The 21,393-nt window shown below is 50.9% G+C and overlaps 1 protein-coding gene across 11 annotated transcripts in view; it reads left to right on the top strand.

Annotated features, from left to right (window-relative positions):
* Window positions 1–21,393, top strand: part of SERGEF (secretion regulating guanine nucleotide exchange factor) — a 222,326-nt gene that overhangs the window by 191,627 nt on the left and 9,306 nt on the right. Inside the window, exon 12 of one of the 11 annotated variants that reach the window (XM_047692727.1) lies at window positions 11,703–11,751. The exons of the other annotated variants lie outside the window; for them this stretch is intronic. Coding sequence (XP_047548683.1) covers window positions 11,703–11,751 — 49 coding nt within the window. The remainder of the gene's footprint in view (window positions 1–11,702; window positions 11,752–21,393) is intronic. 11 annotated transcript variants of the gene reach the window in all.

Genomic DNA, 21,393 nt, shown 5'->3' with positions numbered 1-21,393 from the left:
TACCTTTCCAAGCCTTGGTTTTCTTGTCTGGAAAAAATATGGATTTTTTTGAGATTTAAAGGAGATAAAAATGAGAAATGACTGGCACAGCCCAGAATATAATAGAGGCCATCAATGTTACTTCCACTGCATTAGAAACTCACTTTCTGGGCCAGTGCAATGGTTCACAAACTGTAAGCTCTGGGATCTAGAATCCAGGGTAGAGAACAGGATCCCCAAATCACTATTTACACCTCTAAGCAGCATTGCTTTCAAATATTTGGAGATGGGGTCATATTGAGTCAGATACAGTTACATTTAAAAGCTTATTGAATTCATAGTGACTTCTTACTATTATGTGTTGCTTGATCAGCGTGTCTGGAAAGATCCTGAGGTTTTCTGGTATTGAAAAGGAGTCTTCATACTCGAATATGTGGGGCACGGAGGGCTAAACTGACCAGCCAGAGGCATGGGAGCAGTGTTCTTACAGAGCAGCGTTTGGGTTCTACAGAAGCATAGAGGAAAGCCAGACAAACTGCCTGGAGAGTTCCGGGGAGAAAGGGGGATACTTAGGCTAGGCCTTCAAAGATGCATTTGGGGAGCGGGCAATGCAGGTAGAGAGAACAGCAGGTTAAAGGCAGAGTCTGGGTATTGAGGACTAAGGTTTGGGGGAGCCGTGGGGAGAGGCCAGAAAAGGAGGTGGGAGCTGGGTCAGGGCCAGGCCTGAAGGCTGTGCTAGTGGGTTTAAGATCACCCATAGGTGGGGAATCCAAGAAGGGGTTGAAGGAGAGCAGTAACAATACTAGATTGGTTCTTTAGAAAGATCACTGCCCTGATGGGGGAGTGGAGCTCAGGAGGCCTGTGAGTAGGAGGGATGTTGGGGAGAAGGTGCAGAGCTCACAGCAGAGTGAGGAAGCACGAGGTTCTGGAAAGCTACCTCCTCGGCCTCAATCTCAGCTCTGCTCCCTGTCAGCAGAGGGATCCGAGCACTTCGTCTCTCTGTCCGTCCATCTCCTTTCTGTACAGTGGACATAATAATGTATCTCCTTCAGAGGACTCTTGGGAGGATTAAGTAAGCAAATGGTCTTTATGGGACGCTCAGTCTTGGAAAGGAAGGCCATTCTGACGCACGCTACAGCGCGGAGATCCGTCGAGGGCGTCACGCTCAGTGACATAAGCCAGTCACAAAGGGCAAACTTTATGTGACTCCACTCATAGCCGGTACTGAGAGCAGCTGTGCTCAGAGAGACAGGAAATAAGACAACGGGTGGCAGGGGCTGAGGAGGGGGGAGATGGGACGTTATTCTTTAATGCGTACAGAGCTTCGTCACGGGAAGACGCGGAGATGTGGTGGCGGTTGCACCGTGCAATAGTGCCTCATCCCACGGAGCCGTGTGCACTTACACATGGTTAAAAGGGTGAACTTTATGTCGGATATGTTTTGGCACAATTAAAAAAAAAAAAAACAAGAAAAAATGCATTTCACGTGCATGTTAGTTAATATTATTGTGCTAGGGAAGTGAGGATGAGGGCCTAAATTAGGACAGCAAAAATGAGGATGGAAAAGAGGAAACATCATCTTGATCTTTTTCTGCAGACCCCACAGGGCTGGGTGACCGGGAGTTGTGGGCATCAGGTGGGACCACATCAACTACTAGGACTGCACAGAGCCAGGCCACATGCCCCCATCAGAGCCACTCTGAGGACCCGTGATTTCTGCGCTTTGTCCTTCAGGGGCAGAGGGCCAGAGCCAGATGGTGCTGAGTCACCCCCTGGGCCTGGTGCTGCCAAAGGCCCATCTCTGTACCCACGTCCCAGACAACAGCAGCTGCCACCTCCCAGGCATGGGTGCTCAAGGCTCTGCAAAGGAATAGCCTCTGGTCCCTCAAGGTCAAACCACAGTGACCTTACCACGATGGCCTCTTCTCTTCTCCATGGGATCTGAAAGTCCAGGGAGGAATCCCACCCAGAAACTTGAGAGAAGAGGCAGAAGGGCCCTTCCCTTTGATCACTCAAGTTCAAGCCTGGAATATCCATTCCTTTGTTTTATGGAAATCTCACAGACACCAAGACTGGGGAGGCATGTGCTGCCTCAGCCCTTAGGAGAGGGCCATGCTGACAGGGGAAGGCCTGAGGTGTCCCCCCAATGGAACTGGGGAGCCTGTTGGGCCTTTTTAGAGAGGCAGTTGGTGGGGCGGTGAAGTTTCCAGACTCAAGCCAGAGGGTTTAGGTTCACAACTCAGCCATGCCACTATGTGACAGTGAACAAACATTAACCTCTCTGAGCTTCAATTTCCTTAATGATAAAGGGGAAAAGCTATCACATGGGGTTTCTATGAAATATAATTGAGATACATACATAGAAGGTCTGACACATAGGTACTTAATAAACATGTTTTCTTTCTCTGCTGTAAAATTTCATGCTTCTCTTTTTTTTTTTTTCTCATAACCACCCTGAAAGAATTTCTTTGCTTTTTTTGTTTCATAGATAAGGAAATTGAAACTCTGAGATTAAGAAACTTGGTCTAAATCCCCACAGGACTTGGATGGTAGCTCTGGGTCCCTCTAAGCCTTTGCCCTTCCACTGGGAAGACTCTGCTTTCTGTGTCTCACTCCATCTTAGACACAAGTAGGTTCACATGTGAGGCCACTTCTAGAGCAGCACCTGGGTAGAGTGGACACCCAGGAAGCTTTAAGCATGTAGTGTTCAGATACAATGACAGGGAAATGTGTGCCTGGTCACGGGAATAAGGCTCTCCTAGGCCCTCTTTCCATCTAAGGGAAGGAGAGAAATATATATATCTATAGATATATCTATAGATATAGAAAATATATGTATAATATATATATTTATATTTATTTATAATAAGGAGCCTTGGAAACCTCACTCATTCGAAGTCAGCTGCTAAAAGAACCTTACTGATAGCAGTGGACATCCATCCATTCCTGGTCATTTAATCTCTTTGAACCTAGTCTGCAGAAAGCAAACAGTCCATTTCCCTGCCTATATCCTGCCTACCTCATGAGACTGGCAGGAGGAACAGAGATGACACTTACTAGTTATATACTACTGGACAAGTCATTTACTCTCTCGGCACCTTGGTTATCTTGTCTGTAAAATGGGTATAATGAAAGGACCTAAGTCTAGGGGTTGTGGTGAAGATTGACTAGCAAGTTAATGCATGTGAGGTGCTCAGAGTAGTTCTTAGTCCATTGTACATGCTCAGTAAATACTAGTTATTCTTGGTATTACCACTAGCTTTTGCCTCTCCCTGGAGTGCTGGCTGATGGTGACCCTAAGCTCTAGTGGCTACTGTAAACATGCATGTAACTCTTTTTTTGGGGGGGAAGGAAGGGGTGCACAGTAACACCAGCTGCAAAGGAGGCGGGGGATTCCCTGGTTTTTCAGTAACACAGGAAACAATGCACCTGTTCCGGCAGGCTTCCTAAGGGAAAGTAGGACTTTTCCTGGTCCTCGGAGGAGGGCCCTTTGGTCTATATGGGTAAGGCCACTTCTCTCTTTGAGATTTCATCAGAGAAGTGATATCATCTGCTTGTCACCCCCATTCCAGGCCATTATCAGAGGAGGAAGTAGGACCCCCCAGACCAGAGCTCAGAAATGCGAGGATTGGCCTAGCCAGAAGGCAGAGTTGATTCTGGATCTCCTGACTTGGGTCCCAAGGGCAGCAAGGCTCTGTAGGACAGGTTTCCCAACCAGGGTGGGAAAAGCGTGATCCTCAGACGGGGCTGGCTGTGCTTGTGCTGGCAGAAGCCAGTCTTGGGACCACACGGTCACTTGTCCCTTCAGCCAGTATGTCAAACAGGGTCATTTCTTCTGTGTACCTTAACAGGTCAGTAAGTACTGCTCTGGGAGGCTGTGTCTTCGGGACAATAAGCAAGACAGTGACCAAGTGGGAACTGTGGGAGGTTCAAATGACAGGAAGGAAAGGCTGCTGCTGATGTATGTCCCAACCCCTTGGAGGGAGAGAGACGATATTAAAGAGTCAGAAACCTCACCTTTCCAACCCTTCCTGCCTGTAGATGTTTTTTTGGATTGCTGGGATTCTTTCTTTTTAGTGCCCCTCGCATTTAGTAAACTTCCACCCGCAAAGCTTGCCCTGCTTCTGCTGCACTAGTGGGAACAGAGGAAAGAGGTTCGTCCTTCCTTGGGCTGATGTGGTTCAGGGGAGGAACTCCCCCGCTTCCCCGGAGACAGTGGTGAGTGGCCTGCGGTGGGGAGAGGGCAGCCTGGGGAGGCGGAGCAAAGCCTGATTGCTCCATCACCACCCCGGGGAACGCAGCCCCTTCACGGCCTGTTATTTGAGCAGAGAACACAGTCTATCTACCCACTTCCCACCAGGAGTCAGATAGAAATAGGCTCCAGCCTGGATTTGCCTTCAGGCTGAAAACCACTCATAGATAAACAAAATCCATGTCTTCCCCCGACACTCGACACTCAGAGCTCAGCTTTAAAAATGGTGAGACCCTGGAGTATAGATGCAGACCCAAATCCCACATCAGAAACACATCCCAGGGGAGAATGGAGAGCCTAAAGACCATGTTTTGCAAAAGCAGGGCATCCTGCTTGAATGAGCAAAACTATTCGTACCCCCAGTTCTTGCTGGCATTAACTGCACCCCCATGGAGAAGGAGAACTCAGGAAGCAGCAATACTGTTTGTGAAAAATTCTTGTTCTGGTGTTCTTCAGAGAAATTCTGCTTCTTCATGCCCTGTGATGAAATTGGTAAAGCATGGGCTTTGGGAACTCCTTTACCAAGTGACTCGACTCTCTGGACCTCAGTTTCTTTATCTGTAAGTAAACATCAGAATAGCAAGACCTACCTCTCAGGTCTTTTGGAGGATTACATGAAGTACGCTAGATGAAAACACCCAGCCTCACATGTATTCATGTATTAGTTGGGGTTCTCCAAAAAAACAGAACTGATAGGGCCAGTCGATCTCTCTATCTCTCTCTCTATCTAGATTTATTTTAAAGAATTGTTGCACATGATCGTGGAGGCTGCTAGGTTTGAAGTCCTTGGGGCAAGCCAGCAGGCTGGAGATTTAGGTAAGTGTTGATGTCACAGTCCTGAATCTAAAGGCTGGAAACTCAAGCAGGTTTCTGTAGTGCAGCCTTGAGGCAGGATTCCTTCTTCAGGAAACATCAGTCTTGGCTGTTAAGGCCTTCAACTGATTGGATGAGACTCACCACAACTGACTGTAACTTACTCACATCTCAAAAAAAAATATGTTCATAGCAACATCTAGATGGGTATTTAACCAAACAGCTGGTCATTATAAGCTGGCCAGGGTGGCATAGAGTTAACCATTATACCACAAAAAGGCTCAGGTCTCAACAAAGACATTCCCTTCCCTCTCTTTCTCTCTTCTTTTCAAAGTCATTGGTGAGATCCAAAGAGGCTTCACTCAGTGACGTCTCTGGCATGTGGGCCTGGAAGCGGTTAGAATCTGGGCGGTGAGACCTAAGTGTCCCTCCTGTCTCTCTGAGATCTGTTTCTGCTGACTCTATACCCTAGGGAATCACTGTCCCTACTTACTGAGTCGAGAGCTGGAGTCATCTCCGTGGTTTTCCGTTGAAGTCTGCCGTCGGAGCCATACCAGTTTTCCTCTGTGCTCTGTACGGGCATCCCAGTCTGCTTCTCCAGTACCTGTGGTGTGGAATTCATTATTTTGTTTTCGAGGTTGGATCAGAAGACCTGGGCAAGGCTGTTCGACCTGCCAGGATGGCCTTTCTGCCACGGGGCTAGTTAGCGGGGATGGAGAGGCTGCAAGGAAAGGCTTGGTGGGCCGGTGAGAGTTAACTCCCTGCCTAGAATGTTTCAGGTGGCATTCTGCCTGGAAGTACAGAGCTGGCCTCCGTGTCATCTCAGGGATTCATACTCCGCAGATGATCCAAATTGCTTCTCAGTCTAATGGAATGTGGAATTGCTTTTGCCCAAAGAATGCCTGGATGGGACTTCTAAGGCAGCATAAGGTTAAGGAAAAAGCTCCAAACCAGGAGGTAGACCTGGACCCTCCTTTGCCACTTGTCTCCCTGTGTGATCGTGGACAAGTCACTTCCTGAATGTAGGCCTCAGCTTCCTCTTTCACAAAATCTTGGAAACCATATTCCATTACCGTAGATTTGCACACATAGCACCTCACCGCTTTTATTTTATCTAAGATTTTATTTATTTATTTTAGAGAGAGAGCGTGTGTGTGTGAGAGGGGGCAGATAGAGAGAATTTCAAGCAGACTCTACGCTGAGTACAGAGCCCAGTGTGGGGCTCAGTCTTAGGATCCCGAGATCATGACCGGAGCCGAAACCAAGAGTCAGACACTTAACTCGCTGAGCCACCCAGGCGCCCCTGCCTTATAGGTTTCAGAGCCATCTTCTCAATGTGTCATCTCTGTTCCTCCTGCCAGTCTCACGAGGCAGGCAGGATATAGGCAGGGAAAAGGACTATTCACTTTCTGCAGACTAGGTTCAAAGAGATTAAATGACTTGCCCCAGTTCGCACAGACAGGAGGAGGTGATGTAGCTAGAATGGAGCCCAGCTCGCTCGGGGGTATCCTTTCAAATATGGTAGCGTCTATAGGAGAGTGCAGAAAGCCAGTGGAGGAAGCCAGTGGGGACGACAGCAGCATCAGAGAGGGTGTACCGCCGTCACACTCCCGAAGCTCCCAAGGCTTCGGAGGCATAGGCTAGTCTCAGTGGATGGACGCCCGTACACCGAGGGAGGGTTGGTCTCCAGCTACTCAAATTAAAATGTTTTCTCATGCTATTGACAATTCAGACAACATTTAGGGAGGCTTTATCACAGACCAGGCTCTCTACTAGGGAGGAGGGGGCCAGAATGAGGAAGCAGACGTAGAATGCAAAGTAGACTGTCTTGTGGACTGCTGCAAGCAGAAGTATAATGAAAAGTTTTATATTTGAAATGTAAACACAGGGCTTTGGATTTACACCGGAAGGTGCATGCAATTGAGTCATCCTGGGGAGATGAAGGCAAATACAGCTGAGCCCTGAAGGATGAAGCAGGATTTGACCATCAGGAGACAGAAGGAGGAAAGGGGTCTCTGCCCTGCTCTTCTTCCTTGGCCCCCTGCGGCAGCCACCGCTGCTGCGGTGCGACAGGAAGCCGACTGCTACAGCCTGTGTGCTGGAGGACATGGCCGGCTCCAGCCCTGGGGGAGCCCCTACCCTTGCTTGTCAGATCTGCTGCAGTGCCTGGAGAGCACAGAGCAAGAGAGATTGTGCCTGGCAGCTCTTGGAGGAGTACCGGGGAGGAGGGGAGGCACAGGGGGCCCTTGGCAGGGGAATGGGCGGCTTGGAAGGCGGTACCTTTTTTCCTGATTGTGCCTACCCTCCTCAGGGCCTGGGAGGCTGAGCTCTTGCTTTGCATGTGTGATGTTAGACTCAGTGTTTTGTGTCTTTATTTTAAAACTGGCTTCTCGGTCTCCCGTGCAGTTTTCTGTCAGCTCGTTGCCATGGAGAAGTCAGTTGGGGCTGAAAGCTCTTGTCCCTGTCTGTGTCAGCATTTTTGGACCCGCCAGCTGCCTCCTGCCCTTCTACAGATGGAGGGGGTGCAGGACCCCACTGGGTGGGCAGTCCCTTTCTCTGCAGGGACTGGAGCTTCATCTCGATTCCCTTTGGGGTGGGAGTTTCATTCATCTGTGTACTGACTCAGCAACTCTGTCATGCCTGCCTCTGCGGGCCAGGCATGGCGCTGTGCTCCGCCAGCACGAAGATGACTGTGGCCCCGGGCTGGGGGGCGGGGGTCAGGGTGGTGGTGGGTGGGAGGAGAGGGGAAACTGCATCCTCAGGCAGGACCCTGCCCGCCAGTTCTTTCACACATCCCTTTCTTGTTCTGTTCCTCAACCTCATTCTTTCTTAGAATTTAGAGGACTGTGTGTGCTTCTCCTCCAACCTTTATCACTGCTCATTTAGAATCTCCCTGGGAGTTCCCTACTAGTCTCCGTACTTCTGGATCTCATTTCCTCTCTGTGTCTCCAGCACCGGGCTCGGGATCTCAGGCAAAAGAAGGGATCCCCCAGGAGGTATGTGGCCAGTGGAACCCTTACTCAGACTCTCAGGGTGTCTGTCTGTCCTGTTTTTCTTCCTCTCTTCTGAGCCTAGAGGCAGCGTGGGTGGCAGCATGAGCCAGTGAAGAAAGGAAGGACTTTGGAACCAGATCAATCCATGCTTGAGTTCTGGTACAACCTTTTTCTAGCTATATGGATCTCAAGCAAGTGGGTCCTTCACTTGGAGCCTTAGTCAAACCTCATACTTTTCTTTAAACCTGAATCTCCTGTCAGTCAGTAATTGAGTTTGGACGTTTTAAAAACCTGCATGGGAAGTACTGGTGGCCATTTACCCCTCCCAGGCGCTCTCCTTCCACACCCATGTGGGACCCAGTTGAGAAGAGGTTTGGAACTGTGTTATGCTAGAATGAGGAAAGATCCAGTCTCTTTCCTGACCAAGACTTCAGTTTTCCAATTTGAAAAATTTGGGAATTGGATTGGGTGATCTTGAAGAGTTCTTTTCACTCTGAAAACCTGAAGAGTCAACTTTAAAAGAAGAAAATTTTTCCATAGCTGGTGTGACCATCATCGCCAGTGCCCCCAGGTTGGAGGCTGGCCTCAGCATGACCCCTTCTGCCTGCCTCTCAAGCTACTCTCCCAGGAAGCTCTGGGCTGGAGCCCTGGCATTGGCTGCAGAAATCTCTTTTGGATGCAATAGTCCTTTTGAATGCATCATCTCTGTCCACCCCAATCTAGAGGCTAGGCTTGGCTCGTATCCCAGAACAGTGGGGAATTGCTGGAGGGAGGAGTTTGTTCCTTCTTTACCGTGTCTTGCTTTTCTTAAGGACCTGTTGCCTTCCTGAGTCTTTGGCTAGTGAGGATTGCATTTCTTGAGCTGCCTGCAAGCCAGGGCTCTGTGTCAGAGGTGAAGACATAGCAGAGGCACTCCCCCTCCCCCAGTGTCATGGACCCCAATCCGTGTTACGGACAAACACAGACAGAAACAAAGCAGAGCCATAAAGTTCTTGAGTGGCTTCTCCAGGGAATTTATCTAGTCCTAGTCCTTCTGCCTTGGGCAAGTTCTTCCCTTCTCCAGTGCCTAGTGTCCTCTTCCGTCACGTTGAGAGGATTGGGCCAGCAATCTCCCAGTTCCCTTCCTGCTCTGGAACTTCTTTTTTTGAAGTGCTGTAGCTCAGCTCAGGGAAGGAGTGCTCATTGTAGACTTTCTAGTGGAAGGAGAAGTAGAGCCGAGCCTTGAAGGCTAGACGAGGATTTGGGCTGGCCCAGGAGAAATGGATCGAGCCTTCCTGACTGGCCGAAGTGAAAGGAGCATGTGTGAGCACAGGCAGAGACTATAAAGCATAGGGGAAGGTAGAGAAGGGTGGAAAGCTCTCCTGTTGAAAGCAGAGGGTTCATGTGGGTTATGAGGAGTGAGAGCAGTCTTGGAAAAGGGAGCTCTTGCCATCCCTCTGAGAGCCATTGTCCCCAGGGGCACAGGTAGCAGTGGTCCCTAAGGACAGAGAAGCAAGCAAAGTGGATTAAACCCCCTCCCTATCTGGGGGCCCCAGTCTGATGCTTCTTGTGACAGAAAGACCTCCAACCAAGAAGGGACAAGGGTGCAAGCTAGGAGAGGACACCCCCTCCAGGTCCTTTCCTTCTCACTTCAGCCAGCAGGTTCTTGGTTGGTAGGAGTAGGGCAGAGTGTGGGAGAGTAAATCTACCCGAGAGAGCTGCCCTTCTGTCATGGTTTGCTCCTCCCTGAATGTTTTCCTGAAGTCAGGGTGACAAGAGGGATATTTTGACTATGTCCTCAGAAGTGGATCCTAGATCCATCTACAAGGCTTATGAATCAAAGGGACTCACATCCTAGATCTAGCTGTGACCTCCAACCTCCCAGTGCTCTGGCTCAGGCTGACTCCCGTCTCCGCTCTGAACCTGCAGCTTCACAGATGCCAGGCCCTCTGGGTCCTGCCTCCTTGCTTTCTCTCCCACCATCCGTCTTCTGCATCCCACTGTATCTGAGACAGTGTGGACTGCGCTCTTTCCCCTGGACCTTGCCTCTGCCTCCAAGCAGATCTTCCTGTGGCCCCTCCTCCATGTTCAGTCCAAGTGCTTTCTCACTGTTCTCCACCATGACGACAACAACAGTGATGATCACAGTTATTACCCAAATTTGCTTCTGAGGCGCAGCTCTGATTCGGCTACTCCCTTGCTCAAAAGTCTTGTGGCTTCCAGTGGCTGCTGGATAAAGTCCAAAATCTGTAGTCAGGCATTTTGAGGATTATATTTCCTGAGCCATCTGCAGTGATATGCCCCCTACCTGTCATGCCAAATTTATTCCCCTCTCCTGCCTCGTGCACTGCCTCTTCTTCCACCAAACGGAGCTACCACCATTAGCTCTGCAAGCATCATCTCCCTTCCCAGCAAAGCCTTTGTTCACGTTCTTGCTGCTTGGAAGGCCCCTCCTCCCCTGCCCTTAATGTTTCTTTTTTCATCAGGAAGTCTCCTCTGATCACCTAGACTACGTATTCCTTGATGGTTCATTCTGTATCCCCGAAGGCATCTACGAAAGTAAATTAAAACAAAATGTTTTTGTGTTTGAGCAACTAGGAAGACCTAGGTTAATCCCCTGTTTTGGGGGGTGCCTGGGTGGCTCAGTGGGTTAAGCCTCTGCCTTCGGCTCAGGTCACGGTCTCAGGGTCCTGGGATCGAGCCCCGCATTGGGCTCTCTGCTCAGCGGGGAACCTGTTTCCCCTCTCTCTCTGCCTGCCTCTCTGTCACTTGTGATCTCTCTCTCTGTCAAATAAATAAATAAAATCTTAAAAAAATATATCCCCTGGGGTGCCTGGGTGGCTCAGTGGGTTAAAGCCTCTGCCTTCGGCTTGGGTCATGATCCCAGGGACCTGGGATCGAGCCCCGCATCGGGCTCTCTGCTCAGGGGGTAGCCTGCTTCTGCCTGCTTCCGTCTGCCTCTGCCAACTTGTGATCTCTGTCTGTCAAATAAATAAATAAAATCTTTAAAAAACAAAAAAATTAAAAAAAATATCCCCTGTTTTTGAGCAAGCTTGAAATTAGGGACTTTGGAATTGGGGGAAGCTCAGCCAGGCCCCAATACCTATGCTGTTCCTTGAAGGGATCTGGAAGTTACCCAGTGTCCGTGGGCACATAGCGAGCTCCACATGCTTGTGCCTCGTCTCTGCTGCATACAAGCATATTGGCAGGAAAGGGTAGAAACCCAGGGGAACCATACTCACTATGGAGTTGGCTCTTGCTAGGTCAGAATAGGGATCAACCATCCAAGGTGTGGGGCCTGTACGATCTGGGAATGTATCCTGGAGGGGCCATTTGGGGTTCTTCAACAGGAATGTGAGGGGTCTGAGAGCAGGAATCTTAAGGTAATGATCGTGGGGCATTCAGATTCCAAGAGGAGCCAGCCAGACATCAACTTGGGGGACAGATAGAAAGTTCTGGCCATTAGGTGGTGAGATGGCAGCAGAGTGTAGACAGTGTCAGGGTCCTGCCCACCCAGCTACAATTAACTCAGACCCTCTAGCCTCAGAAACCCTCACCAGTCCTTTGGCTGGGCATTCCCAGTAGGGTTCAGCAGGGAGGCTATCCAAGGGAAATGGGCTCCCTCTTTGGTCAGGATTGACTTGGAAACTGGCATGACCTCAATCTTCTGGTCTTCGGTTCCCTAGGCAAGCAGAACTCGGGGAGGCAGTGGCTGACATTTTGCCAGGCCTGGAGGTGAGTCCTGTCTCTCCTCCTGGTTCGCAGTCTGGTTCACCAGTCCCTTGCCTCCATTTCCCAAACTCGGGCCATGATCTAGCCACCTCTGGGCCACTGTTGGGAAAAGTCAATCTCAGGCTGATACTCACTGCCTGTAAATGGCGTGGAATTAGGCTAATCAGTGACTCTTAATTCCCCAACAAATGCAAGTGCTGTGCTAATTGCCAGGGTCCAAGCAGGCAGATCCCTGGCTGGCAGCATCAAACAAGAGAAGCGGTAATTTGGGGGCTGGAGTGGGGGAGGGCCTGCTTTGTTGGCTGAGCCAGTTAAAAAACCGTATTACCCCGAATGAGCCATAGTGCAGAGAGCCTGGGTTGGGCCTCCTTATCAGTCAACAGCCACTTGAGTGGCCCACAAGTGAGTTTGCAAGAGCTGAACCTCAACACCAGTGGAGCAATTGCTTGTCCATTAATGGGATTTTTTTTTTGGCTCATTAAGGAAGATTCCACCAGCAGCCTGGGATGGCACTGCCAGGGCAGCTCATGGGGGATAAAGCATCCCGAACCTTGGTGTGCTGTTACTATGGTAACATGGCATTCCAGACACTCCAGGCAACCTTCCTGGCATCTGCTGCAGTGAAAGATTCAGATGGAGAAGGGCCACTGCTCTTTCTCCAGTAGAGACTGAGCAAATTGTGAAGGCAGGGAGCCATGCACCGAGGACCAGACCTCAAGGGAAAATGCTGTTCCATTGGTATGGGAGCTTGGTGAAATTACATTGAAATAGTTAAAGCTATCTGTTCTATCTGTTGTAGTCTATCTGGGTGAGCCGCAGGATCAGGAGAGACCACCCAGAGGAAGAAAGTAAGAGGATATGGGAAAGAGTAGGGGGAACAGTATGAACAAAGGCCCAGCTGGGAAGGCAGATGGAGTCAGTAGATGGGGTAAGCAGTTTGGTTTGGTGGGAGAAAAGACATTGGTGGAGGTGGACAGGTGTTGGCCTTGCCACTCTGAAACTTGCTGCTCTGAGCCCTAAGCAAAAGCCTGATGGTGGCCTCACTCCACCCAGACAGTGGGTGGAGGCCACTCTGCTCCCTTTCCCGAGGTATGGAGACTCATCTCTGCACCTCACACCTCACTTCAGGGTCCCATTTCTTATTCTCTGTCTGGCTCCCGAGTGTTTGCCTTATCTCTTGTACCCACTAGCGTCATTGACCCTCTGCATTTCATAGACAAACTGAGATCCAGGGAGGAAGATGCTTGCCTGAGGTTTCTGAGACACAGAAGCCATGGGACATAGGAGTTAAGAACTTAGGTTCTGGAGACAGACTGACCTGGTTTGAGTCCTGACTCCACCATTCAGTTTCCAGGGGAGCCTGACCCTCACCTTCTTCAGGGGTGAAATAGGGCTTCTGAACATTTCTGCCCACTCAGGTATTACAGGTGAGAACTGAGAGCATGCAGGTAGGGTCACAGAATTCCGGAATATGGTAAGCGCTTAGAAGATGTTGGTTAATGAGAGATTGGGAGTTCCTTAAGTTCCTTAAGAAACAGGGACCACCGGGACGCCTGGGTGGCTCAGTGGGTTAAAGCCTCTGCATTCGGCTCGGGTCATGATCCCAGGGTCCTGGGATCGAGCCCTGCATTGGGCTCCTGCTCAGCGGGGAGCCTGAAAAAAAAAAAAAAGAAAAGAAACGGGGACCACCTTATTCATCTTCGCTCATGCCTCCTTCTCTTTCCTCGCACACGTGAACACCAGATAGTATTGCCTCTGGAGTTGATAGTAGAAGGATGTTTGTGGGTTGGATGGATGCTTGGAATAAAGAACTGCTCATTGACGGGCTCTCTTCTCCGGTCAGGTGTGCTCAGCTCTGCTGCTATTCGGTCTCCGCAGGCCTGGAGTCAACAGGCCTGGGGTCCTGTGCGGCTCAGGTCCCAGACCCTGCTGCCCTGTGGGGGACTTAAACTTCCCAGGACTGTTGGTTTCTTGAAGGACAGGAATAGATTCCTTCAACCTTTGGGCACAATACATGGTATAAATGGTAACTAGTACATAGCTTTATAACATACAGAAGGTTTGCATTTGCTCTCACACGAATCCCACTGGAGCGTGGGTCAAGAATTCTGTCCCCACATTCAGGAGGAATTCCTGGAGGCTCAGTACCGGGAAGTGGGTGGTCCGGAGGCACACAGCAGGGAGAGCTGGCGCAAGGGCGTGGTCTTGTCTTCTGACTTCGGCTCTGGTGATCCACCAGATGAAAGCTCTTGGGGTCCATTTTTCTTCTGTGGGACTGAGAGCCCTGAGATGTGATCCCAGTGAGGTAAGGAGCTCTGAGCTTAGAGTCAAGATGCCATGATTTTGGTCATGACCCCATCATGCAATTCCTAAGTGAGCATCTCTCTTCTAAACATGCTCACTCCCTGACCTTCTGGCTTTGGGTTTATAGTGAGGCCGAGGGTGCTTTGGAAAGTCTGAAACTCCAGGTGAGTGACTAGCGAGAGGGGCATTGTTTTCAGCAAATGGCGTCTCCATGAGCCACCCGGAGCCCAGCAAGGCTGCAGCCTTAGCATGTCCAGATGAGCTCCGAAGTGACAGGCAGTCTGGATGTGTGGGAAGCGTCATCCCGAAACATTAGTCCTCAGAGCCAGAGGGCCATAAAGCAGTGCCTTCAGTTTACAGGTGTGGAAACAGAGGACCTGAGAGGGGCAGTGGCTCACCCAGGCCCACGTGCTGAGTCGGTGGCAGAGCTGGCCCCTCACTGCTCCCATAAGGCCGGGCTGCCCACACCCAGCAGAGCCTGACGTTTGCCCTTGCTCTGAGTGCCTCGTCTGAACTCATTTGAAAGCATCAAAAGACATAAAGACATAAGAGTTTTTTAAAGAATTCTGAAAAAAATTTTTGAATTTTGTGTATCAGCATTTTCAATAATTTTTTAAAAATCTTTTATTATAAAAGTCATATGTGATCTGTGAAGAAAGTTTGGGTAGTAGAGAAATATTCTACTTAGAAGATAACTGACTAATGCTCTTAAACCTCAAGAACACCCCTTTGGGGCAGCTTGCTGTCTTTTAGATGAAGCTTTCGGACCAATGGCTTGCCCTGCCCTGTAGCACCCTCTGGAAGCTTAGCTACAGAAAGTGGAAGATTAACGTTTACAGAGGCCTCTAAGGCCCTCCATTCTGCGACTTGAGGCAGTTCTATCTACTACCACTAATAGTAGGAGCAGTAGTGGTTAGTGTCTGGAGAGTCTCCTCCAGGTAACACACCACTTTTTTTTTTTAAGATTATTTATTTGAGAGAGAGAAAGCTAGAGAGCACGCAAGTGGGGGGAGGGGCAGGAGGAGGGGGGATGCAGACACCCCTGTGCTGGGCTTGATCCCATGACCCTGAGATCATGACCTGAGCTGAAACCAAGAGTCAGACACTCAGCCGACTGAGCCACTCAGGTGCCCCTCGCCACTCCTTCATAGGTGTTCTCATTCGATTATTTGCCCATTATAAGAATCTTGTAAGGTAGAGGAAAAAGGTATTCTTTTCCCATTTTGAAAATGAGAAATTTGAGCCTCAGAGACATTAACTGCCTCAAGATTACACATCTAGTAAGTAGCGGAGCTTCTGACTTCAAACGAATGCTTGCGTAAAGAAAGCAGAAGATACCTACTTAGTATCTATGAATGAACATTTGACTTCCCTTCCAGGGAAGATGCTAGAAATCACTGAGTCTAGGGGTTTTCAGACTGTCCTCTGGGAAACTCCAGGGTGCTGTGGAGCCAGTTGGGGGTGGGGGGGTGCTGAGCACATGGGGCTCTGAGCCCATCACCCCTGCTCCAAGCAGAGCAGCTCCGGTTGGCCTGTTCTGTCTGCTGGGAGATGGAAAACAATTCAGTTCGTCTGACTCCTACGTCAGTGTTCCCCAAACTCTGGTGTTCATCATAACCATCCAAGGGAGACCCCGACGGCCGGTCTGACAGGGCGCCAGAACTCTGGCTGTTAAGGAGCGCAAACAGTCATTAGGCCATGGTCTGAGAAACAGTGGCCTACTGCCTAGAGCCGGGGAACTAAGACCCAGGAAGAAGCAGAGAGTTAGGCTCAGTCTCGCAGCCCGTAGGTGCAGAGACCCCCGCTAGGAGTCCCATCCTCTCTACCTCATCCACTGCCCTCCTGCCTGAGCCGCAAAGGCAGCCAAGCCAGGAAGCGAGTGACACCGTGGAGAATAACAGAGTGGTTTCCATAGCAATGCTCAGCGGCTTGTGCCTGTTGGGACACCTCAATCACTGATCTGAGCTCTCAGCTGGAACTTGTGTGAGGTGTTACCTGCTTGTTCCTTGCAAGGGGTCTTAGGGGATGGGAGGAGAGGAAGGACGGCACGCTTTGATCATGGGGATTCTTCCAAATGTCCTAACAGCTGGCAGCGACATAGACCAGACCCAGGAGGGCTGGGAACTGGATCCTGGGCAGGAAGCATGGGGCAACCCCAGCGGCAGCCGGGGAGGTGGGGGAGGGAACAAGTGTCAACCAGGTGTGTATCACAGGATCACAGGACTCTGGGCTGGGCACTCTCCACATTCATTCAGGGAAAAAAAAAAACAATGGTAAAGGAAAGATGATTGTCCTTATTTACAGATGAAGAAACCAAGGCTCAGATCTACACAGCAGGTGACAGGCAGCGTCCTAGCCAAGCCTGTCTGGCTCCCTAGCTGCTCAGGGGCAACGGTGTTTCCAAAGTCTCCAGCCCATCCAGTGACAACTCGGAGATGCATGCTGCCCAGCGGGATCTTCCCGGCCTAGGGGAGTGGTGGTCTGCCTGCAGGGGGCTGCGGTGGGTGCTTATTCAAAGAGCTGGGACAGACTGGCCAGGCCAGGACGAGAGAGCCAGAGGTTGAGTCTGGCCAGTCATTAGCTGTAATGTCCCTTCCCCACAGCTACAGATTGCATGTGCCTTCAACACAGGCTGTCCTGACTTCCCCCTCCACCTAGCCCCACCGCCTTCCTCTGGGTTGGTGACCCCCAGGATGGCCTGCCCAGCTCTTTGACTGGGCTGTCCTCTCAAGGGAATGAGCTCCTCCTGGGGCAGGTGACACCCGTCCATTCCTAAAATGAATATTTATTGAGCGCCTTTTATATACCCATAACTATTTTCAGTGCTGGGGCCACAGCAATTGAACAAAATGGAATTTTTGCTCTCATGAACCTTTTCATTCTGATAGAGAGACAAGTAAATATATGATGGGGTATTACGCGCTAGGAAGGAAAAGAAAGCAGTATGAGGGGACAGGAGGTGGGGGTTGAGTGGTCAGGGAAATTCTCTGAGAAAGTCGCATTGAAACTGAGCCCTGAACAAAGGCCCCATAGAGTCAGAAGCACACTGTTACCTCCAGAGCTGCTGCTGCTCACCTGGGAGTGCCTATGCTGGTCATTTCCACGCTTTCCCAGTTCTCACTCGGGTGCATAATCTCTTAGGCTCACCAGAAGTCTGTCTGTGGGGCAGGTATTCATTCATTCATTCATTCACTCATTCACTCATTCACTCATTCATGTCTAATAGGCACGTCCACCTTAAAATGTCCAGAATTTTCTCACCAAGCCTGGCCCTCCCCTCCCTCAGGCTGCTAGACCTCATAGATAGAGCTGCTGTAATGAGCCCCCCTTCATTCACTCCCTGTGTCTGTCCATCAGCAGGTCCTAGACACCCTGCTACCAAAGTAGAGTAAATCTGTCCGTTCCCACCGCCCCAGCCCGCTCAGCTGCGCCCCCTCCTGCCGTCCTCTGCACTGCGGGAGCCTCCTGAACGTCTCCCTGCTTGGCCTTTCACAGAGCAGCCTTTTCACACATAAGTCAGGTCTTATCACTCCCTGTTTAAAAAGCTCCGGTGGCTTCTCAGCATTCTCAGAATAAACTCCTCACCCCTCAGCAGGCCCCTCTTTTCTCCCCAGGCCCACCTCACCCCAGCTCCCGGGGCCCCACGCAGTCACTCCTAGAACTAGCAGGACGTGCCCCTTCAGGACTTGGTGTTTATCGTCGCCTTGGCCTGGAGACCTCTTTCCCCACATGCCTGTGTGGCTGGCTCCCTCTCAGCCTCCAGGTCACAGCTCAGGGGCCATCTCACTGGAGGGGACTCCTGACCACCTGTGCTGCTAATCGTGTAGTTCCATTCTGTTTCTTCACAGCTCTTCTCACGAGCTGCATCCTGTTGATCCGTGTGTGTCTCCTTGCTTGCCGCTCCCCCGTGAGACTGTTGCCCCTGGAGGACGGGAGACCCGTGTCTTATTACTGCTCTACTCCTCCCACTAGAGCCGTGCGTGAACCTTCAGGCGCCCTTGAACTCTTCCTCAGCTCACGTGTTCACTCTGATGGATAAAACCTTAGATAAGCAGGCGGAGCACAGAGGATGTAGGGCAGTGGAACTGCCCTGTCTGTCACTATAATGGTGGGTACATGCTGTTGGGCATTTGTCTAAATCCACGGAATGTACCACGACACCAAGAGTGGCCTTGGATGTAAACCATGGGCTCTGGGCCATAATGATGTGTCAGGGGAGGCTCGTCGACTGTAGGGAAGTGTACCACTCAGCTGCGGGACGCTGATGGTGGCGACACTGTGAACACGTGGGGACGGGGAACCTTCTGTACTTTATGCTCAGTTTTTCTGTGAACCTGAAACTGCTCTAAAAAATAAAGTTTTCTTAAAAGGAAAAAATATATTAAGGTAAATAAAAAAGATTAATCCTTTAGCTTTTCACTATTTTGTACTATTATATTTCCTTCCTTCCTTTTCTTTCTTTCTTTCTTTGACTGTCCTGAAGTTCAGTAAAAATTTGCTGTCTGGAAAAGGAAAGGTAATAAGAGCCAGACTCTCTTTCCCAAAGGGTTTGATCCCTCTGAGGAACCGGCCACCGCTCTTCCAGGTGCCGCAGACCTGGGCACCGCACTGTCTGAGAGCTGTTCGCTGTGGGCCAAGAGCATTGGACTGAGCCGGGTGCAGCAGCAAACACAGAGCAGACCCTCAGTAGGCTTTTAGTGAGTGATTGGAGAGCGAGGGAGAACTCCTTCTCAGGCTTGTGTTATCCAGCAGTTTCTCTCTAGAGCCCTAATCTTCTGATCTGCATGTGGGTTCTTCTGGCCCTGGCTCTGGGTTCCAGAACAGACCTCCTCACCCCCACCCCCGCTGCTGCTCTAACTCCCAGCCTCCTCGCCTGCACACTGATGATTCCCAAGCAGGCACAGGGAGCACAGATTAGAGATGCTCTCTCGGTGACCTGCTTCCGGAAATGGCAGGAGTCCCAGAGACCCTGGTCCCAGAGCTGCATCTGTGCCCCCACCCCTCTGCGGGTGCCCCTCAGGGATCGCTGTGTTCATTTAATAAGATGATAATTAATGGAGACAACTTGAAAGTTCTGGCCCAGAACAGCAGCACGCAGGCCAGGCCAGGCCCTGACAGCACAGCTTCTTGTGCCTGGTTTAGGAGCCTACATGTGGGCTGTGGGCTCAGCAAGAGGCAGGGGACCTGGACTCCAGTGCAGCTAATGTGACCTCAGGCCACACTGACAGAGGCAGCCTCCAGGACCAAGTGTATGGCCAGCGAGTTGCGTGGTCCCCTGAACCCTTAGCCAAGTCTGGGGACATGCTCAGAGAGGGGCGATGGCAACCCCGGAATGTACGGAGAGCAGGGTCCTTGGCTGGCGGGGAGGACAGGCCACCAGGGTAGACGGGGGCTGATATGTCACCTCTGATGAAGAAAGCTTAGACGATAGGAGAGCTCCTGGCAACACGTGAAGGAATTGAACTCCAGCGCCCTTAACGTTCCACCCACCAGGGCCAGACCCACTGACAGGACCAGGCTGCACACCAGGCCTGCTCATTCCAGCATCTCTCCCTCCACAGAGTGTGATCACAGTGCCATCTTCCCAGGGCGGTACTGCCAAGTGGGAGGGGTCGTGCCAAAGCCCCAGCTCCCTACTTAGCCATAGTAGGCCCCCGACAGGCTTAGTTGCCTTCTCTGTTCCCTCTCCCGGTGCAGCCAGGAAACCCTGAGAGCCAGCAGTTCCACAGAGGACACAGAATTCAGAAAGACAGTCTGTGGGGAGGATTTCAGTTGTTTATAAAACAGGCCAACACATTTCCACCTCGTAAGTTCTAAATCCATCATGCCTAGCTCCCCAGATCTAAGAATAGCCCCCCAGTGGGGCCACTGCGCCACGTGCCATGGCACGCTCTCTGCACAGGTGACTGGGGAAATGTACCCACAGTAGCCCAGCACCTCCTGCTCTGGGGAGCCTGGGGGATGGCGGCAAGGCAGGCCTCTGCCTCTCCCGGCTTAGCTGTCTCCGAACCTCTCCCAGTCTCTGTTTTCTCTCCTGCGCAGTGTTGATCCCAAACCTCCCTCACTGGGCTGCCCCGACCATCCCATGTAGAGGGCAGCGGTGCGGAGGTGCGGAGGCGAGGACCCCCACTCTGGGCCTCAGTTTCCTCTTAGATAATGGGACAGATTGACGAAGAACTGGGCAACTTTGGGGATATGGGGTTTTAAAAGAGGTTCTCAAGTAGCCCCCAGCCTTGCAGCCTCAAAGTGAGACCTGTGAGGGCAAACCCAGAAATTCAACACGTTTCTGTTTATCATCTGAACCAAGGCCATTCGTCTGTGTGGTATGAGGGACCCAGCCTGAAGCCCTGGGGCCTGGGTAGGTAGGCCCCTACTCTGCCCTTTGGCCTCCACCTTCCTCCCTCTCTCACACATGTCCACACCCATCCACACCACCACACACACTCTCCACGGTCAGAAGGACTTTTGACGTGTCTCATCCACACTCTGCCCACCGTGGAAGGGCCCATGCCAGCCAGGGCCACCTCTAGCAGCAGGCCACCTGCTGCTCTCCTGGGCAGCCTCCCGGCCATACCAGCCTTCTTCCTGTTAGTGAGCTGAAATTGGTCTGCCCATGGCATCTCCTCCCTCCCCACTTCCACAGACTCTCTTGGCCCTCCAGGAGAGAACAAGGCAGCTCTGTGCTCTCACTAGCCATTCATGCATTCATTCGTTCATTTGTTCGTTGGTTCAATCCCACAACAGGTAATTATTTTTAAGTACTAATGTATGCTAAGCACTGTTTAGGTGCCAGGATTTCACAGTGTACAAAACTGAGTCCCTGCTTTTTCAAAGAGCTGTGTTCTGATCAGGAGAGATAGACAGTAAACCAACAGTAAAAATGTAAACAAAAATAAAGCAGATTGAGACAGGGACGGAGAGGGGTATAGATAGCCATTTCACATAGAGTTGTCAGGGAAGGCCTTTCAGATAAGGTGACATTTGAACACATACCTGAGCAGCATGAGGGAGTGAACCTGTGATTATCAGTGGCAAGGGCATTCCAGACAGCAGGAAAAGCAAGTGCAAAGGCCCTGAGGCAAGTACTGCTTGAGGAGCAAGAAGTCAGTGTAGCTATCGTGATGCCAGCAGGGTAGAATACATGGGACTTGAGGTCAGAGATGATGCTGTTTATCTGAGTAAGCGGAGAAGCCACTGGAGGATTCTGAGCAGAGCAGTGCCGTGTCTGACTTAGGTTTTAATAGGATCACTCAGGCTCTGTGTGGAGAACAGAGGAAAGAGAGGCAGCAGAGAGACAAGTATGAAGCCCTCACGGGGTTCCAGTGTGAAGTAATGGGGCAG

This window comes from Lutra lutra, chromosome 10 (genome assembly GCF_902655055.1).
Source record: "Lutra lutra chromosome 10, mLutLut1.2, whole genome shotgun sequence".
NCBI lineage: Eukaryota > Metazoa > Chordata > Mammalia > Carnivora > Mustelidae > Lutra > Lutra lutra.
Note: the sequence above shows the minus strand (reverse complement) of the source record. Positions and strands in the feature narration are given on the sequence as shown.